The sequence below is a fragment of the Pan paniscus genome, chromosome 6 (assembly GCF_029289425.2).
Source record: "Pan paniscus chromosome 6, NHGRI_mPanPan1-v2.0_pri, whole genome shotgun sequence".
Taxonomy (NCBI): domain Eukaryota; kingdom Metazoa; phylum Chordata; class Mammalia; order Primates; family Hominidae; genus Pan; species Pan paniscus.
The window spans coordinates 94,356,855-94,384,766 of NC_073255.2; the positions used below are offsets into that span (position 1 = coordinate 94,356,855).

The 27,912-nt window shown below is 49.9% G+C and overlaps 1 protein-coding gene across 10 annotated transcripts in view; it reads left to right on the forward strand.

Moving 5' to 3' along the window:
* HIP1 (huntingtin interacting protein 1) overlaps positions 1-27,912 on the forward strand; it is a 205,049-nt gene that overhangs the window by 141,443 nt on the left and 35,694 nt on the right. For 9 of the 10 annotated variants that reach the window (XM_055114567.2, XM_055114569.2, XM_057302890.1 and 6 more), the window contains exons 3-8: positions 4,271-4,413; positions 4,673-4,729; positions 10,001-10,081; positions 14,679-14,755; positions 15,533-15,594; positions 22,955-23,095. In XM_055114567.2, the coding sequence (XP_054970542.1) occupies positions 4,271-4,413; positions 4,673-4,729; positions 10,001-10,081; positions 14,679-14,755; positions 15,533-15,594; positions 22,955-23,095 (561 nt within the window). Of the gene's footprint in view, positions 1-4,270; positions 4,414-4,672; positions 4,730-10,000; positions 10,082-14,678; positions 14,756-15,532; positions 15,595-22,954; positions 23,096-27,912 lie in introns of those variants that run through there. The other variant, XM_063605930.1, reaches the window with a different exon arrangement.

Below are 27,912 nucleotides of genomic sequence, written 5' to 3' on the forward strand. Positions count from 1 at the left end.
AAATGTTGAAAAATCAACTCCATACAGTAGGGTTTGAAATGCCTAATTAAAGATATCCCAAAGCTTTTGTTTTTTTTTGAGGCAGGGTCATGCACTGTCACCCAGGCTGGAGTGCAGTGACACAATCAGTTGGAGGCTCACTGTAGCCTCCAACTTTTAGGCTCAAGTGATCCTCCCACCTCAGCCTCCTGAGTAGCTGGGACTATAGGCACATGCCATCATGCCTGGCTAATTTTTTATAGAGATGGGATCTCACTGTGGCCCAGGCTGGTCTTGAACTCCTAGCTAGGCTCAAGCAGTCCTCCCGCTGGGCCTCCCAAAGTGCTGCAATTACAGGCGTGAGCCACCATGCCCAGCACATTTATCTATTATCAGGTCTTTTATCAGCTGCCTTAGATACAAACTGAATAAGCATTAGGAAGTCTGACTTCAGAAATGCTGCTTACACATTTATCACAGATGCCTAAATGGTGAACAGGTTGGCCCGCCACCTTGGTATTCACTCCTGGAGGGCTGGGGACTGAGTCTTATTTTTCTTATTTTCTTTTTTTTCTCCCTGAATGGATTTTACAGGCTTTGACACATACTTGGGGCATAAAAATGCTTATATGTGAAAGAATGCCAGAAAGGTCTCCTTGCGCATTTCAAAGTCAGGGTGCCTGAGCCGGGTGTGGTGGTTCGCACCTGTAATCCCAGCACTTTGGGAGGCCCAGGCAGGAGGATCACATAGCCCAGGAATTCAAGACCAGCCTGGGCAACATAGTGAGACCCATCTCTACAAAAAATAAAAAATTAGCTAAGTGTCTTGGTGCATGCCTGTAGTCCCAGCTACTTGGGAGGCTGAGCAGGGAGGATCACTTAAGCCCAGAAGTTGGAGGCTGCAGTGAGCTATGATTGCATCAATGCACTCCCGACTGGGCAACAGAAGGAGACCCTGTCTCTAAAAAACAAATTAACAAAATTAATTTAAATTTAATAAAATAAAGCCAGGGTCCCCAGCTAGCTCTGCACTCAGCTTCGGTATAGGAGGCTGCTCTCAGGAAAAGTAAGCACTGTCCGCTGGGAGAAGGAGTGCGGGGAGGCTGGGGGTTGCTGGTCTCTCCTCACGGCTTCCTTGCAGTCTGCAGGGGCTGTGCTTTAAGTGGAACCAAAAATTATTTCAGAAATCGCTCCTACACCAAGGCCAGGTGCAGTGGCTCACACCTGTAATCCCAGAACTTTGGGAGGCCAAGGTGGGTGGATCTCTTGAGGCCAGGAGTTCGAGACCAGCCTGAGCATCACGGTGAAACCCCGTCTCTACTAAAAAAACAAAAATTAGCTGGGCATGGTGGCGGGTGCCTGTGATCCCAGCTACTTGGGAGGCTGAGGCACGAGAATCACTTGAACCTGGGAGGTGGAGGTTGCAGTGAGCCAAGATTGTGCCACTGCACTCCAGCCTGGGCGACAGAGTGAGACCCTGTCTAAAAAAAAAAATAGAAAGAAAGAACGAACGAGAGAGAGAGGGAGGGAAGGAAGGAAGGAAGGAAGGGAGAGAAAGAAAGAGAGAAAAAGAAAGAAAAGGAAGGAAGGAAGGAAGAAAGAAAGAAAGAAAGAAAGACTCCTACACCAAAAGCTGATTTTAGCTTCCAGACCCAAACATCTGTTTAAGCCCACCCCTCTCTAAATGAAGATGTCATCGAGGAAAGGAGCTTTATGGTATCTTCCAGTTCAGAAGCAAAATAACATGTGCTCTGGGTGAGTCATTTAGTTTCCTACCTGAGATGAGTCCTTCTGCCCTAAATGACAGTGCACTTGCGACCTGAGCCTTGCTGAGTAAAGCCTAAAGTTCCGGGCACAGAGTTTTCCTAACAACTGACAGTGCCCAGTTACTGGGTCTGTGAATCTTGTTGAAGCACACAATTACAAAAGTGGAAATTCTCTCCTCACTCCAAAAAGAGCTCACTAATGACAGAGATCTGGAATAGCCGAACTTAAAATCATGTGAGGCCAGAGGGACATTTGTTTATTTTTGAGATGGAGTCTCGCTCTGTCGCCCAGGCTGGAGTGCAGTGGTGCAATCTTGGCTCACTGCAACCTCCATCTCCCAGGTTCAAGCGATTCTCCTGCCTCAGCCTCCCGAGTAGGTGGGATTACAGGCATGCACCACCATGCTCGGCTAATTTTTGTACTTTTAGTAGAGACGGGGTTTCACCATGTTGGCCAGGCTGGTCTTGATCTCCTGACCTCATGATCTGCCCACCTCGGCCTCCCAGAGTCCTGTGATTACAGCCGTGAGCCACCACGCCCAACCCTGATGGACATTTACTACATGCAAACTGACAACTATCTGCAGAGGGTGGGTGTGTTTGGAATTAGGCCTGGGGAGAAGTGGTTCCAGGATCCCATATATGGGGAATTCAAGGTGTGGAGAGATTGAAGGTGACCCTGAACAGGGCCAGGCAGGTTTATGGAAGAAGTCGGGTGTTCAGGTTTATGGAAAGGGCTTTTGTTGTTGCTGTTGTTGTTGAGGCGGAGTTTTGCTCGTTGCCCAGGCTGGAGTGCAATGGCACGATCTCGGCTCACTGCAATCTTTGCCTCCCGGGTTCAAGCAATTCTCCTGCCTCAGCCTCCCGAGTAGCTGGGATTACAGGCATGCGCCACCACACTGGGCTAATTTTGTATTTTTAGTAGAGATGGGGTTTCACCACATTGGTCAGGCTGATCTCGAACTCTGACCTCAGGTGATCCGCCCGCCTCAGCCTCCCAAAGTGCTGGGATTGGAGGTGTGAGCCACCATGCTCCACCCTGATGGACATTTATTACATGCAAACCGATGACTATCTGCAGGGAGTGGGTGTGTTTGGAATTAGGCCTGGGGAGAAGCGGTTCCAGGATTCCATATATGGGGAATTTAAGGTGTGGAGAGATTGAAGGTGCCCCTGAACAGGGCCAGGTGGGTTTACGGAAGAAGTGGGGTGTTGAGGTTTACAGAAAGGGCATTTTAAACAAAGATTGCTGCTGTCAAGGCAAGCACAAGGCTGGCTAAATGGAAAGGGGCTGGGAGATGCTGCCTGGAGGAGGAGCCAAGGGGTCAAGGTGCAGGACTCCCTGCAGGGACCAAGGTCCTTGACGAGGAGCAGAAGCACACCCTCACTCTTTTTTTTTTTTTTTTTTTTGAGATGGAGTCTTGCTCTGTCACCCAGGCTGGAGTGCAGTGGTGTGATCCTGGCTCACTGCAACCTCCACCTCCCGGATTCAAGCAATTCTCTTGCCTCAGCCTCCTGAGAAGCTGGGATTACAGGCGCCCACCACCACGCCCAGCTAATTTTGTATTTTTAGTAGAGATGGAGTTTCGCCGTGTTGGTCAGGCTGATCTTAAACTCCTGAGCTCAGGTGATCCACCCACCTCGGCCCCCCAAAGTGCTGGGATTATAGGCGTGAGTCTCTGCACCTGGCTTGCACACCCTTACTTTTAATAATGCATAAGAAAGAACCTGAGGAAGCCCTCAAATGTTGTTTAAAAGTTAGGTGTCATAAGGCCAGACACAGTGGTTCATGCCTGTAACCCCAGCACTTTGCAAGGCCAAGAGGGGAGGACCACTTGAGGCCAGGAGCTTGAGACCAGCCTGGGCAACATAACAAGATCTCATCTCTACCAAAAATTTAAAAATTAGCCGGGCACAGTGGTGCATGCCTATAGCCCCAGCTACTTGGGAGGCTGAGGTAGGAGGATTGCCTGAGCCCAGGAGTTCGAGGTTACAGTGAGCTATGATCACACCACTGCACTCCAGTCTGGGTGACAGAGTAAGACCCTATCTCAACCACCACAACAAATAGCTGTAGTTATTCCCGAAGGACACATCATCAACTCAGCATTCTCATAGAAAGGACAACCCAATACCACCGTGGCCTACAGGGTATTTGTGCAAATTAGAAAAAGACACACCTCTCTCTCAAGATGCTTACATCTCGGGAAATTGTCTACTCCAGTGGATTTTATTAAAATAAGTATTCCCATCTGCCCTAAAACTCCCAGAAGGAATGTACAGTTCTATGGTGTCTTAGCTCTGAGCGGCGCTCCCTCCAAGGCACTGCCAACCACGACTTGCACTACTGCTCGGTCCCCTGCAGTGGCTGTGTGCAGGCTTGGTCCCCTGCAGTGGCTGGATGCAGCCTCTGTCCCCTGTGATGGCTGGGTGCAGGCTCAGTCCCCTGCAGTGGCTGGGTGCAGGCTCAGTCCCCTGCAGTGACTGGCAGAGCCCATCCGTTGTTTTCCATAACCCCCCCTCACCGTGCATACTGGGCACCCACCATGAGAAAGGGGCACAGACCTTCTGGTCTGTTGTCAACCGCCTGCCTCTGTCTAGCAATGCAGTGCTCTGCTGGAAGTTCTGCCATGTGTTCCACAAACTCCTCCGAGATGGACACCCGAACGTGAGTTCCTGGGGCTGTGGGGTGGCAGGGAGCCAGGGATCCTTGTGGGGAAAGTGACTGCCTGGGCCACAGAGGCTGCTGTCCTCTCCCACACTGCCCCCTTCTCCTGGCCTTTGGGTTCCCCATTAGAGTTGGGTGAGTCTCCCTCCCATCAGCCTGTCCCCCTGCCCTAGGTTCACCTCCGCCTCTCTCCATCCTCCTTCCCTTTGTCTTTCTTTCCTTCTCCATTCTCTCACAGGCTGTTCTTTTGCCCCTGCAGGTCCTGAAGGACTCTCTGAGATACAGAAATGAATTGAGTGACATGAGCAGGATGTGGGTGAGTTTGGAGATGTACTCAGGAGCCACCTGCTTCTCCTTTCCTTCCTCAGAGGCCACAGAGCAAGGACTGGAGGGTGAAATAAATTCATCTCCTTCAGCTTGTTGAGGATTTCTCCCATGGGTGCCAGAGACGGACTAAGGATGCCCCCAAAGAGTACCATGATATCCGTAGTCTTGCCTGGGGTCTCTGGACGCTTCAGGAAAGTTCCAGGGCCTGGGAGCTTCTCCTGCCAATGAAAACTCATAAACTCATGTCACAAAGCTGTCCAAGGTTGGGATCCCTCAGCAGTAGCTACATGGCCATGTTTCCTGCTTTTTTTTTTTTTTTTTTTTGGTAGAGACAGGGTCTTGCTATGCTGCCCAGGCTGGTCTTGAACTCCTGGCCTCAAGTGATCCTCCCACCTCAGCCTCCCAAAGTGCTGGGATCACACACATGAGCCACTGTGCCCAGCCCACAGTTCTTACTTCTCTTCTCCTTCCACTGGTCCCGTTGGAGTCATAGTGCATTGAGAATTAGAATTAGCATACCCAATTCTTAATGCCAGAGCTTTTTCTTTCCTGTTTAGAGATTATCAGTGCTTTAGGATGAGGGGGGAGGTAGGTGGCAATATCACAGTCAATGGAAAAGAGCATTTCTGTACACACACCACAATCACCCCAGATTCTGATGTCCGTGGGTGTGTATATGGAGAGGGGTAATCTGCATTTTGAAGAATCTCTCTTGGCCAGGCGCAGTGGCTCACGCCTGTAATCCTAGCACTTTGGGAGGCCGAGGCAGGCAGATCACCTGAGGCCAGGAGTTTGAGACCAACCTGGCCAACATGGTGAAACCCGGGCTCTATTAAAAATACAAAAATTAGCTGGGTGTGGTGGCGTGTGCCTGTAATCCCAGCTACTCAGGAGGCTGAGGCAGGAGAATCACTTGAACCTAGGAGGCGAAGGTTGTGGTGAGCCACGATTGGGCCACTGCACTCCAGCCTGGGTGACAGAGTGAGACTCTGTCTCAAAAAAAAAAAAAAAATCTCCCTGGTTGATTCTGATATGTTCTTTTGCCTCTACCAGTTGAGAACTACTACTTTAGCCTTTTTGCACAGTCTTACCTGTATCTGTCTGCACCTATAAAATGTTGGCAACTATGTAGTCCTATCTACCTATCATAGGTGAGGAAACACAGGCCCAGAAAGGGAAGCAACTTGTCCTAAAGTCACAAAATTAGGTACCAGAACAAAGTTGAGAGTTGTCCCCAGGTTTCCCAACTGTGTGCTAGAAAACGTTCCCTGTAACATGTAAAGCTTAGGTCTTTTTCCTTTTTGTTAGAATTTGCCTGGTATATATTTCTCCATCTTTTTACTTTAAGCATTCCTATATTTTTATGTTTTAGAAATAACACTTACAAATAACATTTGGTTGGATTTTGTGTGGTTTGTGGTTGTTGTTTTTTTATCCAGGATGGTAGTCTTTGTCTTTTAACTGGGCATTTAGTCTATTTACATTTATTATGCTACATGGTATGTTTAGAATTATGTCTCCCATTTTATTCTATGTTTTCTATTTGTCCCATCTGTTCTACTTCTATTTCTCTCATTCCTTGCCTTCTTTTGGATTGGCTGGGTATTTTTTTCTCATTCTGTTTTTTCCTCATTACTATTTGGGAGGTTAAAAAACAAATCTACTTTTTTTGTTTTTGGCATGTTCTCTAATAATTACAAAATGCTTGCTTGTTTTATCTAGGTCTACCTTTCGTATCTTTGTTTCCTGTATAACACAAAGACTTGAGAATATTTTAGTTCCATTCAGTCCCTCAATTTATCTGTTAGCATAACCATGTATTTTGGTTTTGGTTATGTTTATCTTTAAATTCTGTAAGTTATTGTTTTATTTTCCTTGTTTTATTCTGTGCTCTCCATAGACCTTTCATCTGAGATCACTTTCTTTCTGCCTGAATTATTTCCTTTCTAACTTCCATAATTGAGAGCCTACTGGTGGCTGACACTGTGTTTGCTTGTTTAAGGATGTCATTTTTGGCCAGGTGCAGTGGCTCATGCCTGTAATCCCAGCACTTTGGGAGGCCGAGGCGGGCGGATCACGAGGTCAGGAGATCGAGACCATCCTGGCTAACACGGTGAAACCCCCGTCTCTACTAAAAAAATACAGAAAATTAGCGGGGCGTGGTGGTGGGTGCCTGTAGTCCCAGCTACTCAGGAGGCTGAGGCAGGAGAACGGCGTGAACCCGGGAGGCGGAGTTCACAGTGAGCCGAGATCGCACCACTGCACTCCAGCCTAGGTGACAGAGAGAGACTTCGTCTCAAAAAAAAAACAAAAAAAAAAACAAAAAAAAAGAATGTCTTTTTTTTTTTTTTTTTTTTTTTTGGAGACAGAGTCTTGTTCTGTTGCCTGGGCCAGAGTACACTGGCATAATCTCAGCTCACTGCAACCTCCGCCACCCAGGTTGAAGCGATTCTCCTGCCTCAGCCTCCCGAGTAGCTAGAATTACAGTGCCTACCACCACACCCAGCTAATTTTTATATTTTAGTGGAGACACGGTTTTGCCATGTTGGCCAGGCTGGTCTCGAACTCCTGACCTCAAGTGATCTTCCCTCCTCGGCCTCCCAAAGTGTTGGGATTACAGGCATCAGCCATCGCGCCCAGCCCCTTCTCAGATTTTGGCTAGACCTGTGTCAGACTTTCTCATCCTACCCCTCATGTCTCTAAACCACTCTTTCAGTTTTTTCTACCTATTTGTCTTTGCTGTATTCTGTATAATTTTTATCAACTCTAGCCTTCAGTTTGCCTCCTCTCCAGTTGGGTCTAATGTGTTATTAAGCTTCTCCATAAGGTTTTCAATTTCATTTAGTACAGTTTTCTTTTCTTTTCTTCTTCTTCTTCTTTTTTTTTTTTTCTTTAAGACAGAGTTTTGCTCTTGTTGCCCAGGCTGGAGGGCAATGGCACGATCTCTGCTCATGCAACCTCCACCTCCCAGGTTCAAGTGATTCTCCTGTCTCAGCCTCCCAAGTAGCTGGGATTACAGGCATGTACCACCACGCCCAGCTAATTTTGTATGTTTAGTAGAGATGGGGTTTCACCATGTTGGCTAGGCTGGTTTCGAACGCCTAACCTCAGGTGATCCAATGCCTCAGCCTCTCAAATTGCTAGGATTACAGGCATGAGCCACCACACCTGGCCCAATTAGTACAGTTTTCATTTCTTGAAGTTCTATTTATTTATTTTTTTTCAAATCTGCTTGTTTTTTGCGGGGGGAGGTGGTTGTTGTTGCTGTTTGAGACAGGGTCTCACTCTGTCACCCAGGCTGGAGTGCAGTGGCGCGATCATGGCTTATTGCAGTCTCAACCTCCTGAGCTCAGGTGATTCTTCCACCTCAGCCTCCCAAGTAGCTGGGAAAACAGGTGTGCACCACCAAACCCAGCTAATTTTTGTAGATGCAGGTTTTCGCCATGTTGCCAAGGGTGGTCTCGAACTCCTGGGCTTAAGCGATCTGCCACCTCAGCCTCCCAAAGCACTGGGATTACAGGCAGGAGGAGCCACTGTGTCTGGCCCTGCTTCTCCTCCTTTACAATTTATTATGCCCTGCATGTATTTTGAAACAGTCTCTTATTTCTTTAGATATATGAACCAAAGTCATCTCATATATATTTTGTAATTCTATTATCTAAAGTCTTTAGAGATTTGTTTCTGTCCTCCGTCCCTTTTGGTGCATTTTGCCCATGCTGTGTAGTTTTCTTTATGTTCGGTTATTTTCTACCCTAAGCTGCTCATCTTCCTTGGAATTGTATCTGTGGAGAATTCTTTGAAGTCTGTAATGAAGGCAGGTTCCTCCAGAGAGAATTGGCATTTGCTTCGATTGAGATCACTCGAAATTAAATTCTCAGCTTAAGGTTTTGTGAGTTTAGGGCAGATTTTCCTTCCCCAATCACAGCGGTGATTTGAGGCGGTAGAATTCTTCATAGTCCTTAGGGAGGACTTCCTCAGTGCAGGAGTACAAGCGTTTGTTACTTTATTATTTATCTTTACTTCTCCTATACCAAGGAGGCAGTCTTTTGTGTGTGTGTTGGTGGTGGTGGTGGTGTTTTGAGACAGTTTCTTGCTCTGTCACCAAGGCTGGAGGTATGGTGACATGATCACAGCTCACTGCAGCCTCAACTTCCTGGGCTCAAGTATGGTGACATGATCACAGCTCACTGCAGCCTCAACTTCCTGGGCTCAAGTGATCCTCCCACTTCAGCCTCCTGAATAGCTGAGACCACAGGTGCACACCACCATGCCCAGCTAATTTTTTAATTGTTTGTAGAGATGGGGTTTCACCATGTTGGCCAGGCTGGTCTCAAATTCCTGAGCTCAAGCAATCCTCCCTCCTCGGCCTCCCAAAGTGCTGGGATTACAGGCATGAGCCACTGCACCTGGCCAGACTCAACATTCTTAAGTAGGAAGCTTTGTCCAGAATTTATCAAAAGCAGTCCTTATGTTTGTACAAAAGATTGTGCTATAAGGAATGTTCATTGAAATGGTTTATGATAGCAAAAATTTCAACTGGTTTGAATTGGCTTCAGCTCATTTGAATTTATTGAGTCAGTTCAATAAATTACAATAATACTGGTCAGTCACTAAAAATAATGAAAGAAAGTTGAAGAAGTTGAATAAAATTGCAGCATATTAAGCAAGAAAAATAGATTGATTCTATTTTACATTTAAGAATAAAGGTAGATGGCTGGGTGCGGTGGCTCACGCCTGTAATCCCAGCACTTTGGGAGGCAGAGGCGGGCAGATCACCTGAGATCAGAAGTTCAAGACTAGTCTGGCCAGTATGGTGAAACCCCATCTCTACTAAAAACTACAAAAATTAGCTGGGCGTGGTGGCTCACACCTGTAGTGTAATCCTAGCCTTTTGGGAGGCCAAAGCAGGTGGATCACTCAAGGCCAGGAGTTTGAGACCAGCCTGGGCAACATGGTGAAACCATATCTCTAGTAAAAATACAAAAATTGACCAGGCGTGGTGGTGCGTGCCTGTAATCCCAGCTACTCAGGAGGCTGAGGCAGGAGAATCACTTGAACCCAGGAGGTGGAGGCTGCAGTGAGCCGAGATCATGCCACTGCACTCCAGCCTGGGCAACAGAGCTAGACCCCATCTCTAAATAAATAAAATAAAGGGGAGGAAAAAAAGAAGATAGATTCTTTACCAGAGAATTCCTGGCTGCAGATCTCTCGACTGTTATGTTCTTGTTGTTGACTCTGTTTCCCCTCCTCTTCCTAAAAGGGCCACCTGAGCGAGGGGTATGGCCAGCTGTGCAGCATCTACCTGAAACTGCTAAGAACCAAGATGGAGTACCACACCAAAGTGAGTCTCTGCGGACAGTTCTGCCGCCACCGCCGCCTCCCCTGCTCCATCCCTTCAGCCCCTCCCTGGGCTCATTTGTCAGCTCTTTCAGGTAATAGACAGCCCAGGCTTCTGAGGAAGTGTGCACGTCATGTACCCGAGCTGTGAGAGAGGAAAGCCACCGCCAGGCCCACGGGGTGTGACGAAGGCTGGGATTTTGGCCCGTGTCTTCTGCACCCTTTGTTCCCCATTTTGCAGCTAGAAAGAAACCTGGCCAGGCACGGTGGCTCACACCTATAATCCTAGCTCTTTCGGAGGCCCAGGCGGATGGATCACCCGAGGTCAGGGGTTCAAGACTGGCCTGGACAACATGGCAAAACCCCGTCTCTACTAAAATTACAAAAATTACCCATGGTGGTGATGCATGCCTGTAGTCCCAGCTACTCGGGAGGCTGAGGCAGGAGAATCGCTTGAACCTGAGACCAGGAGGCAGAGGTTGCCGTGAGCCAAAACCATGCCACTGCACTCCAGCCTGGGAGACAAAATGAGACTCTGTCTCAAAAAAAAACAAAAAGAAGAAAGAGTAACCCTAGGCACTATATTGCCTTATGAAAATGTTACGGAAGCATTGATTTTACTGTTAATAAAAACAATTCCTGGCTGGGCACAGTGGCTCATGCCTGTAATCTGAGCATTATGGGAGGTCGAGGCTGGAGGATGGCTTAAGACCAGGAGTTTGAGACCAGCCTGGGCCATAGCAAGATCCTGTCTCTACAAAAAAATTTAAAAATTAGCCGGGCGTGGTAGTGTGCAACTGTAGTCCCAGCTACTCGGGAGGCTGAGGTGGGAGGATACCTTGAGCCTGGGAAGTCAAGGATGCAGTGAGCTATGATCGCATCACTGCCCTCCCACCTGGGCAACAGAGTGAGGCCCTGTTTCACAGAAAAAAGAGAGAAGAAGGTGACACAATGGATAGTGTGAGGTGGGGGAGGCGAGCAGCTGCGGGGTGTACAGGGGTCTGGCAACTGTGGGAGACAACGGGGATCAGGCAGAGGGGTGGGCACATAGGAGGCAACGTAAGCCAGAACTGAGGCTGGGCCAGGCCAGGGTGTCAGAGGCTGAGGCGGGGAGTCGGGCTGCCCTTGGGCTGGATTGCAAGGTGAAGAAGCAGGAGGGAGAGGCTGAGAGTGTGGAGGGGAGGGGGCTTGTAGCGTGTGATTGGAGGGAGGACCGGGCTCTGGTAAAGGTGTCATGAGGAGGCGGGGAAAGGTGAGAACTGGATTTAAGATGTTTTGGGGTTGGGCGCAGTGGCTCACGCCTGTCATCCCAGCATTTTGGGAGGCCAAGGCGGGCGGATCGTCTGAGGTCTGGAGTTCAAGACCAGCCTGGCCATCATGGCAAAACTCCGTCTCTACTAAAAATACAAAAAGAAATTAGCTCACGTCTGTAGTCCCAGCTACTCGGGAGGCTGAGGCAGGAGAATCGCTTGAACCTGGGAGGCGGAGGTTGCAGCGAGCCGAGATGCTGCCTCTGCACTCCAGACTGGGCGACAGAGCAAGACTCAATCTCAAAAAAAAAAAAAAAAAAAAGACGTTTTGGGAGTAGAGATTGAAAGCGTTAAATTGAGCTGGATGTGGTGGCTCACACCTCTAATCTCCACACAATGGAAGGCCAAGGCAGGAGGATCACTTGAGGCCAGGAGTTGGAGACCAGCCTGACCAACATAGTGAAACCCCCGTCTCTACTAAAAACACAAAAATTAGCTGGGTGTGGTGACACACACCTGTAATCCCAGCTACTCAGGAGGCTGAGGCTTGAGAATGGCTTGAACCCAGGAGGCCGAGGTTGCAGTGAGCCAAGATGGCGCCACTGCACTCCAGCCTGGGTGACAGAGCAAGACTCTGTCTCAAAAAAAAAAAAAAAGTGTTAAATGGAAAATGGGAGGAGGAAGGGCCTAGGGTAGGATTTTAGGTGGAAAAGGAAAGAAAGGAGGGTGTAGAGAAAGCAAGACTGGGAAGAAGGTTAAGGAGGAAGAGGACTGGGATGGGAGCTGGGGCAGTGGGGCTGCGGGGGTGATAGAGGCCAAAGGGGTCCCTTTGCCTTGTGTATAGGAAGACAGCAGAGTTCAGCGGCATCAGAAGCAGCTGGTGCCAATAGCCAGTCCCCTAGCTTTTAATAGCATGGAAGGGCAGAAGGGAATGGTCACGTGGGCTTGGAGACCTGGGGTGGAAGAGGATGCAGCTGGCTTTGCTTCCAGAGGCTCTCGAGCTCACTGCTGTCTTGTTTTTCCTGGTTTTAGAAAGCAGAGAAAAAGGGGAAGCTGGTATTGTCCAAGTGTGGAGGAGCAAAGGACTTTTCCAGTTTTTAGCAATTAGTGATACAAGAGTGGGGAAGGAGGCTGGGCAGAGTGGCTCACACCTGCAATCCGAGCATTTGGGGAGGCCAAGGCTTGAGGTGAGACCAGCCTGGGCAACACAGTGAGACCCTGTCTCTTAAAAAAAAATTTTTTTTGGCCAGGCACGGTGGCTCACGCTTGTAATCCCAGCACTCTGGGAGGCCGAGGCCGGTGGATCACCTGAGGTCAGGAGTTCAAGACCAGCCTGGGCAACACGGTGAAACCCCATCTCCACTAAAAATACAAAAAAATTAGCCGGGCATGGTGGTGCGTGCCTGTTAATCCCAGCTACTCAGGAGGCTGAGGCAGGAGAATCGCTTGAACCCAAGGGGCTGAGGTTGCAGTGAGCTGAGATCATGCCATTGCACTCCAGCCTGGGCAACAGAGTGAGACTCCGTCTCGAAAACAACAACAAAAATATCCCGCACACATTAAAGAAAAATTCATTCTCTGGCTGGGCGTGGTGGCTCACACATGTAATCCCAGCACTTCGGGAGGCCAAGGCGGGCGGATCACCTGAGGTCAGGAGTTCAAGACCAGCCTGGCCAATGTGGCGAAACCCCATCTCTACTAAACACACACACACACACACACACACACACACACACACACACACAAATTAGCCCGCATGGTGGTGTATGCCTGTAGTACCAGCTACTGAGGAGGCTGAGGTGGAGGATCGCTTGAGCCCAGGAATTCAAGGCTGCAGTGAGTGATGATCATGCCACTGCACTCCAGCGTGGGCAACAGTGAGGCCACGTCTCTAAAAAATAAAAAAAGAAAGAGAAACAAGAGAGAGCTGGCTTCCCCCTCCTCTGCCATGTAAGCAACGTAACCAGGATGAAGCGCCTCACCAGGCACCGAATCTGTCAACACCTTGACTTTGAACTCCCTGGCCTCGAGAACTGAAAGGCACTCTCTATGGGTTAAGCCACCCAGTGCATGGTATCTTGTTATAACTGCTCGAGCTGACTGAGACGGACGTTCAGGACAGAGAGCGTGAATGCATAGTGACACCAGCTGTGAGTCTCCAGGGACAGTCGGCAGCCGGCCCTAGGTGCAGAGCCGATGACAAGGACCCAGGCTCTCAGCAGGTCTTCCAAGCAGTGTGGTAGAAAGGCAGGCAGGGTGTGGGGAAGTGGAGCCAGGCCACCAGTCATGATGTCAAGACTGAGCCAGGAAGCAAAGGCAGGCAGAGAGATGGGGAGGAGAGGGAGCAGGAGGGGACTGGCCATCTCTGAGACAGAAGTGTGAGTAGTGGGTGGACTTGAGGGCAGGAGAGGACTGAAAGGGCAGAGGCCTGGGTGATGCAGCCAGAGAGGGAGATGCTGGTGTGGGGAGGTCTGGGCAGGGATGTTTTAGGTGATGGCAGAGTCTGGAGTGGGGATGGAGTAGAGGTGAAGGTGCTGAAATTGAGGTCAGAGGTTGTAATCTCAGCGTGTATGACTTGGGGCAAAGGAAAACTGTGTCCCAGGTGCCAGGTCAAGCCTCAGAGGCCTTGGCACCATGGAACCCAGGAGCAAAGTCTGCAATGGGGATTTTTTTTTCTTTTTTTTGCGGGGGGGGGGGAGACGGAGTCTCACTCTGTTGCCCAGGCTGGAGTGCAGTGGTGCGATCTCAGCTCACTGCAACCTCCGCCTCCCAGCGTCAAGCAATTCTGCCTCAACCTCCCAAGGAGCTGGGACTACAGGCGTGCACCACCACACCCGGCTAATTTTTGCATTTTTAGTTGAGACAGGGTTTTGCCATGTTGGCCAGCCTCGTCTCTAATTCCTGACCCCAAGTGATCCATCCGCCTTGGCCTCCAAAGTGCTGGGATTACAGGTGTGAGCCACCGCACCTGGCCTAGAGCCTAAAGTATCCACTTGTACATGTAGATGCCCCACGATGGAATGGCAACTCATCTCTGTGGCCTTTTCCCTTTGCCACAGCGACAAACCACACAGATGACAGGATCATGCTGGCTGTAGATACTGAGCAATGATTGATGATACCAGCGGTTTTTCTTTTTTTCTTTTTTGTTTGTTTTGAGGTAGGGTCTCACTCTGTAACCAAGCTGGAGTGCAGTGGCCTTGAACTGTAAACTTGAACTCCCGGGCTCAAGCAATCCTCCCACCTCGGCCTCCCAAGTAGCTGGGACCACAGGCGTGTGCCACCACGCCCGGCTGAGAGAGGGCTCTTCATGTCTTCTGCCCTGACTCCCTTCCTCTGCCTCCCTTCCAGAATCCCAGGTTCCCAGGCAACCTGCAGATGAGTGACCGCCAGCTGGACGAGGCTGGAGAAAGTGACGTGAACAACTTGTAAGTGGCTCCTGCCCTGAGCCCAGGGAGGGAGAAAGCTTTTGTGAATGCTGACACTTCTCATAAGGGTCATGGAGGGCCTGATGGCGGGGAGGCCGTGGCTGGGATGGGGACCAAAGCCCCTGGGGGACTTGGCCTTGGGGCTACTTATTTATTGGTGGTGCCTCATCCAGAACCCCTGCCTGGCTATTTCACACCCCAAAGCTTTCCTGTCTGTCTTGCTTTCTGCCCTCTGACTCCAACACTGGTACCTATCCTCTCCCTCTGTCACTGTCACTGTTTTTGTTTTTGTTTTTTGAGAGGCAGTCTCGCCCTGTTACCCAGGCTGGAGTGCAGTGACTTGATCTCGGCTTACTGCAGCCTCCACCTCCCAGGTTCAAGTGATTCTCCTGCCTCAGCCTCCCGAGTAGCTGGGATTACAGGCATGCGCCGTCACACCCGGCTAATTTTTATATTTTTAGTAGAGATGGGGTTTCGCCACATTGGCCAGGCTGGTCTTGAACTCCTGACCTCAGGTGATCCGCCCACCTCGGCCTCCCAAAGTGCTGGGATTACAGGCGTGAGCCACCGCCCCCGACCTGTCGCTGTCACTGTTGACTTCACCAGGCTGCATGGCCATAATACCCACGAGGCTAAGACTTGGAGCTGGAGTTGTGTGTGTGTTTGCGCATGCACGTGAGCATTGGAGACTGGAGTAGCGTAGAGCATGGGGGAGGGGACAGGTAACAGACCGGCCTCAGGCTGTGGAGTGTAAGCTCTCTTTCCTCTTGGGTCCAGTTTCCAGTTAACAGTGGAGATGTTTGACTACCTGGAGTGTGAACTCAACCTCTTCCAAACAGGTGAGTCTCTTCCCTCCCGTCTAACCCAGGCTCTCATGGGAACTACCTAATTCCCAGTCCTCCTCTCCCTGCAAAGTGTGCAGCACAAGGGGTAGGAAAATGGAGACATTCACACCCCATCTCTGGTCTCTCCAACCCTCGTGCAGGGAGGGACTGAACCTCTTCAGTATTTTTCTTTTTAAGAGACAAGGTCTCGGCCGGGTGCAGTGGCTCATACCTGTAATCCTAGCACTTTGGGAGGCTAAGGTGGGCCCATCACTTGAGGCCAGAAGTTCAAGACCAGCCTGGCCAACATGGTGAAACCCTGTCTCTACTAAAAATATAAAAATTAGCCAGGCATGGTGGCACATGCCTGTAATCCCAGTTACTTGGGAGGCTGAGGCAGGAGAATTGCTTGAACCCAGGAGGTCGAGGTTGCAGTGAGCCAAGATCATGCCATTGCACTCCAGCCTGAGTGATACAGCAAGACTTCATCTCAAAAAAAAAAAGAGAGAGAGAGAGAGAAGGTCTCGCTCTGTCGCCCAGGCTGGATTGCAGTGGCATGTTACGGCTCACTGCAACCTCAAACTACTAGGCTCAAATGATCCTCCCACCTCAGCCTCCCAAGTAGCTGGGACTACAGGCATGCACCACCACATCTGGCTGATTTTTTATATTTTTTGCAGAGATAGGGGTCTCACTGTGTTGCCCAGGCTGTTCTTGAACTACCAGCCTCAAGGTGTCTTCCCAACTCAGCCTCCCAAAGTTCTGGGATTACAGGCGTGAGCTACCACACCTGGCCTCCTAGATATTTTCCAAGTGGGTGGTTTCACGTCTGAGCAGAAAGACCACACACTGCCCCTTCCTACTGGCCTCTCTCCTGAAGCACAGGCCTCCAAAAGCCCAAAGACAGGTCTTACCTCTTTGCCAGCCACTGGACTGTAGCCATGGCCCTGGCCAGTCCTTGGTCCAGTCTTGTCTGCTACTCGGAACTGGGCTGGCTCATGGGCACGATTTCTGCTGAGGAGGAAGGGCTCATGTCTGTTGTTGAGTTGGCAGCCATGGGAAACAAGCTGGTCAGGATTGGTTGTCACCCAGGACTGGTTGTCACCCAAGTCCACATGAGAAGCTCACACAGTCCTGTTCCACTAGCAGGGGGAGTGGCCACACTTCCAGGCTCCTGCCTGCCAAGAACTGTGGTGCCTCCAGACCATCAGCCCCTAATGCTTCCCTGACAAGCCTCAGCTGGTCCCCTTCTCTCCAGCGCGTCTCCTCCCCACATCTCCCAGCAGGCTCCCCTCCTTTCCCTGGGGGATGTAAGCACCAGCGTTCTGAGACTCAGGGCGTTCCATGACAAGCATCCAACTCTGAAACACAACGTTCCACATTGCAGGTCTCCATACGCAAGCTTGGTGGTCTCACGCCCAAGCCTCGTGGCCTTCTCTGCATGTGGACAGGCAGGACCCACTCTTGGGGCTTGGACTCTCTGACCCCGAATTTCCTTCAGCTTCCTTCAGCTTGTTCATCTGTGCAGAAATGCCTACTACTGGCCTCTTTTCCAGAATATTCTGTTTTGTGTTGTACGATGGCTGGGACAGGGCAACAAATTCTGTAATACATTGACCAGTCTTCAGCACAGGATGTGGTCAGAAAAACATCAGAAACAGGCCAGGCGCAGTGGCTCATGCCTGTAATCCTAGCACTTTGGAAGGCCAAGGGGGGCAGATCACCTGAGGTCAGGAGTTCAAGACCAGCCTGGGCAACATGGTGAAACCCTGTCTCTACTAAAAATACAAAAATTAGCCAGGTGTGGTGGTGAGCACCTGTAATCCCAACTACTCAGGAGGCTGAGGCAGGAGAATGGCTTGAACTCAGGAGGCGGAGTTTGCAGTGAGCCGAGATGCAGTGAGCAAGATTCTGTCTCAGAAAAAAGAAAGACCAACACCAGAAACAGCTGGAAACTGCGGTTTGTGCGAGAAAGGGACATTCCGCTGACTAGGAAGCTATTTGAGCAGGGTGTTATACAAAAGTCAGTAGAGAAATAAAAATAAAACACAGAATCTAGTCTATGCCCTAAGCTATTCCCAGTCAGACTGAAAGCAGTGGTGTAGATGCATTTATTTTTTAAAAAATGCATTGGGGCCGGGCGCAGTGGCTCATGCCTGTAATTTCAGCACGTTGGGAGGCGAAGGCAGGTGGATCATGAGGTCAGGAGTTCAAGACCAGCCTGGCCAACATGGTGAAATGCCATGTCTATTGAAAATACAAAAATTAGCCAGGCATGATTGATGGTGTGTGCCTGTAATCCCAGCTACTCAGATGGCTGAGGCAGGAGAATTGCTTGAACCCGGGAGGCAGAGGTTGCAGTGAGCCAACATCACACCACTGCACTCCAGCCCGGGTGACAGAGCAAGACTCCTTGAAAAAAAAAGTGCTTTGGAAATGTTTGCATAAAAGTATATAAACAAGTATACATTGTTGTGGCTAACTTTTCATCATTTGGATTTTGGTGGGAACAACGTATGTGGATAATTCAGAATTCATTCGCATTTAGCTTTCACTTTTTTGTTGTTGTTTCTTTTGAGATAGTCTGGTTGTGTCACCCAAGCTGGAATGCAGTGGTGTGATTCCGGCTCACTGCAACCTCCGCTTCTGGGGCTCAAGCCATCCTCCTACCTCAGCCTCCCACGTAGCTGGGACTACGGGCACGCACCACCATGCCCAGCTAATTTTTGTGTACTTTTTTTAGAGACAAGGCTTCATTATGTTGCCCAGGCTGGTCTCAAACTCCTGAGCTCAAGTGATGTGCCTGCCTTGTCCTCCCAAAGTGCTGGGTTTATTGGCATGAGCCACCATGCCCAGCCTGCATTTAGCTTTGGAATGTGCTAGATCTGAATGCAGGCGTGAGTGAGATTCTTGGAATTGTCATCCTTGGGAAAGTGCAGCCTAGAAGTTGCAGTTCGGCTGACACAAGCTCTCTCCCCATGGCTCTCACCTCTTCTTGGAGCCGGCTGCCTGCCTGCCTCCCGCTGCTGTGGTGTTTAGGGATAAGCAAGACAAATGTTTCAACCTTTGGGTCATCCTTCCAGTTCCTGACAGACAGTGGACCATGAGTAAGCGGAGATGGTGATGAGGTCCAAAAGGACTTGGTTAGCTGAGAGAATGAGTAAGGGGTAGAGGTGGTGAGCTCAGCTAACTTTTTTGTGCCATATCTCATGACCCCTAGCTCTGGTGTTTTGTGTGTTTGTTTGTTTTGTTTTGAGAGAGTCTCGCTCTGTTGCCCAGACTGGAGTGCAGTGGCACCATCTCAGCTCACTGCAACCTCCGCCTCCCAGGCTCAAGCAATTCTCCTGTCTCAGCCTCCTGAGTAGCTGGGATTACAGGTGTGTGCCACCACGCCCGGCTAATTTTTGTACTTTTAGTAGAGACAGGGTTTCACCATGTTGGCCAGGCTAGTCTCGAACTCCTGGCCTCAAGTGATCTGCCTGCCTTGGCCTCCCAAGGTGCTTGGATTATAGGCATGAGCCACCGTGCCCAGCCTGCTCTGGTTTTATATGCATTGTTCATTAATATTGTTACCACGAGATGCTGACCTATTCATCTCTAAATTCCCTCTGTTCTAGCCCAGTGCCTGGTGAATAGCAGGCCCTCAACCATAAAAGAATGCTTGCTTTTTGAAAAACAGCAGGCTACCAGGTGCAGTGGCTCATGCCTATAAACCCAGCACTTTAGGAGGCCAAGGTGGGAAGATTGCTTGAATCCAGGAGTTATAGTTGGGTAGCTCTGGTCCAGAAGACTCTAAGTAATTCACCCTAGAGTTTCCCAGAGCATGCAGCTGAAAATTAACACCATGTAATGAATTCTGTTCACCTATTTCATCATCACTGCTGTTTTTCTTTTCTCTCTCTCTCTTGTGTTTTTTGTTTGTTTGTTTGTTTGTTTGTTTTTGGAGATGGGATCTCACTCTGTCGCCGAGGCTGGAGTACTGTGGCACAATCATAGCTCACTGCAGCCTTGACCTCCCTGGTCTCAAGGGATCCTCCCACCTCAGCCTCCTGAGTAGCTGGGACCAGGGATGTGTGCCATCACACCCAGCTAATTTTTTAATTTTTTGTAGAGATGGGGTCTTGCTATATGACCAGGCTGGTCTCGAACTCCTGAGCTCAAGTGATCCTTCCACCTCAGCCTCCCAAAGTGTTGGGATTATAGGCATGAGCCACCACCCCCAGCCTCCTGTGCTTTAAGAAGCACCCGCAGTGTGCACTGTCCAATAGGGCACTCACTAGCCCCATGTGATCATTGAACTTGATTACAATTAAATAACATTTAAAAGTCAGGTCCTCAGCTGCACTAGTCCTATTTCAGGCATATTTCAGAAAGCCACATATGGCTAATATATTAAAAAGTTTATATGAACATTTTCATCACTGTAGAATTCTATTGGATAGCACTATTGTGGGTGATTCTGATGTGTGCTAAAACTTGACAACCACTGAGCTTGGACATACAGTTTTCAACCCTGGATGCAGATTAGAATCTACCTGGGGCTTTTTTTTGTTTTTGTTTTCTCTGAAACGGAGCCTTGCTCTGTCGCTCAGGCTGGAGTGCAGTGGTGGGATCTTGGCTCACTGCAGCCTCCAAGCAATTCTTGTGCCTCAGCCTCCTGAGTAGCTGGGACTACAGGTGCCCGCTACCACACCCGGCCAATTTTTGTAGTAGAGACGGGGTTTCACCATGTTGGCCAGGCTGGCCTCGAACTCTTGACCTCAAGCAGTCCTCCCACCTCAGCCTCCCAAAGTGCTGGGATTACAGGCATGAGCCACAGCACCTGGCCTAACGGGGGACAGCAGGGGAAGGCTTTTGACACCCACTGACATCCCAACATACCGCAGACCAATTGAAACAGATGGTGGGGCGGTTCTGGGGGTTGCAGGAAGACTTTAGTGTTTCAGTTTCCCCAGGTGATCCTAACCAGTCTCAAAGCCAAAGTCAAGAACCACTGCACAATTCCATGCACTTTTCCCAGCATTCTCATTGAAGTCCTCTGAGACCCTTACGAGGTATGCACTGTTATAGCCACATGTGCTCAACAGAAGAGCATCAGGAGGCACAGAGTGACTGAGCAACTTGTCCGCGATGACACTGCTCTAGATGTTTCTGAATGCCAAAGGGCATTCCTGGAAGGTATCAGGAATCGGGGCCAGGCAGGGAAATGGAACAGCCCGTGGTTCCTGCCAGTTGGAGCCTGAGGAAGCCGGTAGACTTGGGGATGGCTGCCTTGCAGTGACAGCTGCTTTTAATTTGTGTCAAGAAGAAAAGCTGCCTTTTAATTAGAACAGTTCGGGATTTTTTTTTTTTTTCAGCTGCCAGACTAACCCAGTTACCAGGGATTAGTGCAGTCGGGAAGCGGAATACAGGCAGTGCTAGGCTTCCCTCTGGGCCAGTTCCACTCACAGAGGGACCGCGGGGAGAGTCATTTCATTGCCCGCTGCGTGCAGAGTCTGCAGAGGCAGTGGGTGGCCAGTGCAAGAAGGAAAATCAGCCTGGCCAGTGGTGTGAGCTGAGTGTCTGCAGCCAGACGGCCAGTTGCTTGGTCTAGGATGGGGGGCAGGAGGTTAGTGTGGAGGGAGCTCCAGCGTGAGAAATTGAGGGAGCAACTTCGTCTCTGAAACTCAAGAGGGTGGAGGCAAGACTTCTATTTTTGTTGACAGGTGCCCCAAGTTTCAGCCCTGAACCCTGACATATCTTCCTTCTCCCAAGTCCTTTTTCTTATTTTTCTTGTTTTGTATTGTTTTGTTTTGGTTTGGTTTGGTTTCTTTTGAGATGGAGTCTCACTCTGTCACCCAGGCTGGAGTGCAGTGGCACCGTCTCAGCTCACTGCAACCTCCACCTTCCAGGCTCAAGCAATTCTCCTGCCTCAGCCTCCCAAGTAGCTGGGTTTACAGGCACACGCCACCACACCCAGCTAATTTTTGTATTTTAGTAGAGACAGGGTTTTGCCATGTTGGCCAGGCTGGTCTCGAACTACTGACCTCAGGCGATCCACCCGCCTCGGCCTCCCAAAGTGCTGGGATTACAGGCATGAGCCACTGTGCCTGGCTTGTTTTGTTTTATTTATTTATGAAACAGAGTCTCACTCTGTCGCCCAGGCTGGAGTGCAGTGGTGGGATCTTGGCTCACTGCAGCCTCCACCTCCTGGGTTCAAGCGATTCTCCTGCCTCAGCTTCCCAAGTAGCTGGGATTACAGGCATGAGCCATCACGCCTGGCTAATTTTTGTATTTTCAGTAGAGATGAGGTTTTGCCATGTTGCTCAGGCTGGTCTCAAACTCAGGCTCAGGCAGTCCCCCCACCTCGGCCTCACAAAGTGCTGGGATTACAGGCGTGAGCCACTGCACCTGGCTGAGACCCAGTCTCGTAAAGAGGAAAAAAATGAAGATGAGGCTCCTCCTCCATGTCCGCCATGGTAGGAGCTCTCCCAGGTTATGAGCAAATCTCTTCTTCCCTGAGCTATCAGGGGTCTCTGCACAGAGTAGCGCTTAGTTCACCCAGTCATGATGCACTGAATATTCTGACTCTCAGGAGCAAAGGCTCCTGGTCTAACCATCATTGGCCCCATCAGCTCTTGGGCTCTCCAACAAGTCTGTTAACTCACCACCTCTCAACAAAACCACTTTTGTTTTTTTTTTTTTTTTGAGATGGTGTCTTCTCTTGTCACCCAGGCTGGAGTGCAGTGGTGCAATCTCGGCTCACTGCAACCTCTGCCTCCTGGGTTCAAGTGATTCTCCTGCCTCAGCCTCCCGAGTAGCTGGGATTACAGGCATGTGCCACCATGCCCAGCTAATTTTTGTATTTTTAGTAGAGACAGGGTTTTCCCATGTTGGAGAAGTTGGTCTCGAACTCCTGACCTCAGGCGATCCACCCGCCTCGGCCTCCTAAAGTGCTGGGATTACAGGCATGAGCCACCACACCCTGCCAAAACCACTTTTTTTTTTTTCGAGACTGAGTTTTGCTCTGTTGCTGGAGTGCAATAGCATGATCTTGGCTCACTGCAACCTCCGCCTCTCGGGTTCAAGCGATTCTCCTGCCTCAGCCTCCCGAGTAGCTGGGATTACAGGCATGCGCCACCATGCTCGGCTAACAAAACCACTTCCTGACTTTGTGACAGCCTTCAAGTTACTAACCTTCTGTTTCTTCACCTGTTTAATGGGGATACGTTTACCTATCTCATGGGAGTGTTGTGAGGGTTAAATGAATTAGATGAGGTAAAGCACGCACAGAATCAGTCCTTGGTGTATGTTGGACCCCTGCCTCTGCCCCTCTGAAGAGGCTGCCTGTAATCCCCTGGCTCTACCACCTTTCTCCCTCACTTTTATTTCCTAGTATTCAACTCCCTGGACATGTCCCGCTCTGTGTCCGTGACGGCAGCAGGGCAGTGCCGCCTCGCCCCGCTGATCCAGGTCATCTTGGACTGCAGCCACCTTTATGACTACACTGTCAAGCTTCTCTTCAAACTCCACTCCTGTGAGTACCGCGGGCCAGATCTTCTTACATGAGATTCAGGCTGGAGGGAGGATCCCAGCCTGAGGATGTCCCCAGAGAAACGCAGTCCTTCTCAGTGCCTTTGGCTGTCTGCTTCTGTTCCAAAAGGCCCCGGAGCTTCTGACCATTGTGAGGATAAAAGAGCAGGGCCCGGGCTTTGGTGACCCCAGTAAAGCCCCTGGCTTGCCACTCTTGCGTCCCAGTGTTACAGGATCTTTGGGGTGTCCGTTTTCTGGCTGGAAACCTCTGGGGCCAGTGGTGCCTTTGCCCGAGTTCTTGTTCGGCATCCAGGAAGAATGAGGTATGCAGAGAAGTGGAGGGTGGACAAGATGAAGAGGAGCTTTATTGAGTATTAGAACAGCTCAGAGGAGACTGCAGTGGGTACCGCTCTCTGTCTGTAGGCAGGTTGTCCTGTCGAGTGTTCAGCTCTCAGCAGAAAAGAGGCCATGGAGTGGGTAGCTCCTCTCTGCAGCTGGTTATCCTAGCATCTCTGCAGGTCTCTGAAGCCTCAGCAGAGAGGGTAGCTCCTCTCTGTAGCTGGTCGTCCCATCTCTGCTCAGCTCTGGCTGAGCTCAGGCCTTTTATGGGCCTCAGAGGGGAGGAAATGCACCCCAATTGGTCCATGGGCAGGCCCGGAAAGGGCACCCCAAGTTCCCACTCCGGTCTGTGGGATTGGCAGCCCAGCCCCCACCGGGGACCCGCCCTTTCACCCAGGAATCTGTCTGCCTCCCGCTGCCATGCATGGCAACAGGGCTCAGCCCCAACTTTGCTCTAAGATCAGAGTGGGTGCCGACAGCAGGGAGAAGCCAGGCAGCGGGAACAGGTTCAGAAGAGGGGAGGGAGAGCCTTCTCAGGCCCTGAAGAGTACAGGGATGCCTGAGTCTGCAGCCGGGGCTGGGGGCAGGTGCGGGGCAGCAGGGCTGCCACCCACTCCATGGAGTGGGAGGCCCAAGTCTGCAGCTGTGTTTTGGGCGGCTGCAGCTGCACCTGGGAAGGTAGGGTTCCTGCCTGCTCCGGACCCTCAAGAGCACAGGGAGGCTCAGATCTGCAGTCACAACTTGGGCGGCTACAGCCCCATCCAGGAGGGTGAGGCTTCTGCCTGTTCCATGGAGTGTGCAGCCCTGGCCATGCCTCCCTGCTGCAGCTGGCATGATGGCAGTGGCAGGCCATCTGGACTGGCAGCTGCCATCACCAGGATGGTCCTCTCTGTCTGCCTCTAGCTTGAGCACGTCACCATTCATCAAGTATGTCGTGTATCCTACGAACAGCACAAATATCAGCAGACCTGGCCTAGACCTACATGAGCTAACATAATGATTTCCAGACCATTTATCTACACAATCCCTTTGTGCAAATGGAATTTTATGGAGAAATATAAATTATAAAACACAGCTGCTCATTAAATGGAGACCTATCCCTTACCTAGCTTCAGTTCCCTGGGGTGCCCTTAGCAGAATATATATAGTTTGGAGGTTCTGGTCTTACAGAAGTTCTTACACTTTTTTTTTTTTTTTTTTTTTTTCTGAGACAGAGTCTCACTCTCTCACCCAGGCTAGAGTGCAATGGCATGATCTCGGCTCACTGCAACCTCTGCCTACCAGGTTCAAGCAATTCTTGTGCCTTAGCCTCCCAAGTAGCTGGGACCACGGGTCTGTGCTGGCACACCCAGCTAATTTTTTGTTGTTGTTGTTTGAATTTTTAGTAGAGATGGGGTTTCCCCATGTTGGCCAGGCTGGTCTCGAACTCCTGGCCTCAAGTGATCCGCCCACCTCAGCCTCCTAAAGTGCTAGGATTACAGGTATGACCCACCACACCCGCCAGTTCTTATACTTTTGTGTCCTTCTGGTTTAAAATGATGTGTCTGGGGTGGGCACTGTGGTTCACGCATGGAATCCCATCACTTTGGGAGGCTGATGCAGGCAGATCGCTTGAGCTCAGGGGTTGGAGACCAGCCTGAGCAACATAGTGAAATCCCTGTCTGTACAAAAAATACAAAAATTAGCCAGGCATGGTGACATGCGCCTGTAGTCCCAGCTACCTGGGAGGCTAAGGCGAGAGGATCGCTTGAGCCCAGAAGGTCAAGGCTACAGTGAGCTGTGTTTGTGCCACTGCCCTCCAGCCTGGGCAACAGAACGAGACCGTGCCTAAAAAAAATAAAATAAACAAAATAAAGTAGTATAAGACAGTATACTCTGTAACTGCGGTTATTGACAAGTAATGAATCTCTTTATTTAGACAGTACAAGGGAAGGGTGTAGCATCGCCTAGATGCTAACCTAGGGTGGTTTTGTGGAAGGGAGATTGGAATTAGCTGCCCGGGGATTAGAAGGGCTTTGCGGCAAGTAGGCCTGCCTGAAGGGAGCTGAGAGGGTGGAGTGGGCCCCCAAGAGAAGGGACCAGCTGCTTAGAGTGCTGAATACAGATGAACTTTTCATTGTTTCCCCTGGAAACTTTTCATTGTTTCCAAGTATTCTGTTGCTCAGTAGAACATCACCACTGCCTTTTTGTAAAATGGGGAGTTAAGCTGGGCATGGTGGTGCACACCTGTAGTCCCAGTTACTTGGGAGGCTGAGGGAGTTATGAGAAGAGACAGGTAATTAAGTGTTTGGGTTTAAAGGCCTTCTTTGAAGGCAGGGCAATACCCAAGACCCACACTGCCTCTGGGCTGAGGAAGGGGTAGGAGGGATACTCTTTACAATACATAGTTTTTAAATTTACTTTATTTATTTATTTATTTTTCTGAAACAGGGTCTCGCTCTGTTGCCCAGGCTGGAGTGCAGTGGCACAATCTCAGCCCACTGCAACCTCCACCTCCCAGGTTCAAGCAATTCTCCTACCTCAGCCTCCCAAGTAGCTGAGATTATAGGTGCCCGCCACCATGCCTGGCTAATTTTTGTATTGTTTTTAGTAGAGACAGGGTTTCATCCTGTTGGCCAGGCTTGTCTCGAACTCCTGAGCTCAAGTGATCCTCCTGCCTCGGCCTCCCAAAGTGCTGGGATTGCAATTGTGAGCCACTGCAGCTGGCCCTCTTTTCTAAAAATAAACATTTATTTTTGTTTTAGATCTACAGAAAAGTTATAAAAATAGTACCGAGAGTTCTCGTATACCCAGTTCCATTTTCCCTTTGTTCGTATATTAGTATGAAACATTTGCCACAACTGGCCGGGCACGGTGGCTCACGCCTGTAATCCCAGCACTTTGGGAGGCCGAGGTGGGCGGATCATGAGGTCAGGAGATCGAGACCATCCTGGCCAACATGGTGAAACCCTGTCTCTACTAAAAATACAAAAAATTAGCCGGGCGTGGTGGCGGGCGCCTGTAGTCCCAGCTACTCAGGAGGCTGAGGCAGCAGAATGGTGTGAGCCCAGGAGGTGGAGCTTGCACTGAGCCGAGATCGTGCCACTGCACTCCAGCCTGGGTGACAGAGCGAGACTCCGTCTCGAGAAAAAAAAAAAAAAAGAAACGTGTCACAACTAATTAACCAGTGTTGATACCTTATTATTAATTAAAGTTCGTACTTAAGGCAGGGTACGGTGACTCACACCTGTAATCCCAGCACTTTGGGAGGTCAAGGCGGGCAGATCACGAGGTCAAGAGATTGAAACCATCCTGGCCAACACGGCGAAACCCTGTATCTGCGAAAAATACAAAAATTAGCGGGGTGTGGTGGCGTGCGCCTGTAGTCCCAGCTGCTTGGGAGCTGAGGCAGGAGAATTGCTTGAACCCGGGAGGCGGAGGTTGTGGTGAGCTGAGATTGTGCCACTGCCCTCCAGCCTGGCAACAGAGTGAGATTCTGTCTCAAAAAAAAAAAAGTTCGTACTTTATTCAGATTGTCACAGTTTTTACCGAATGTCCTTTTCTGCCCCAGAATCTCACCCGGTACATCATGTGACATTTAGTTGTGATGTCTCCTTAGGTTCCTCTTGGCTATGACGTTTCACTTCTCAAACTTCCCTTATTTTTGATGACTTTGACAGTTCTGAGTTTTTTGTAGAATGTTCCTGAATTCTGTTTGCCTGATGTTTTTCTCCTGATTTAACTGGGGTTAAGGGTTCTTGGGAGAAAGATCATTTAGGTCAAGTGCCATATTCATTCACTGTCCACTTCTGCCATTTTTGTTTTGTTTTGTTTTGTTTTAAGACAGGGTCTCGCTCTGTCACCCAGGCTGGAGTGCAGTGGTGCGATTGTAGCTCACTGCAGCCTCAAACTCCTGGGCTTAAAAGATCCTCCCACCTCAACCTCTTGAGTAGCTAAGACTACAGTGCACATCACCACACCTGGCTAATTTTTATTTCTTAATTTTTGTAGAGATGGGGGTCTCACTATGTTGCCCAGGCTGGTCTCAAACTCCTGGGTACAAGCGATGCTCCCCACTCAGCCTCCCAAAGTGCTGGGATTACACGTGGGAGCCACTGCGCCCAGCCATCTTTTGCCATTTCAATAATCACGTTTTATACATGTGTTCCCTGATTTTATCCAATGAATGTATGACCCATTTCCAAATAACAAATTTAAATTTAAACAAATAAAGCAAACACTAAAAGGATTGCTGAGCTGTGATCTACAGCTGCAATATGCAGGTTCACACATCTGAGAGGTTACAGAACCTCAGAGAACTGGCTCTGTAGGGGAGGAGGCTGTCCTAAGAGGTTACTGGTGTGTGCAGTGTCATAGAGTTAGCTACCAACCAAGCCGGGACTGGAACTCAGATCCCAAGCCTCAATCCCTTGTTCTTTTTTTTGACAGAGTCTCACTGTCACCCAGGCTGGAGTGCAGTGGTGCAATCTCAGCTCACTGCAA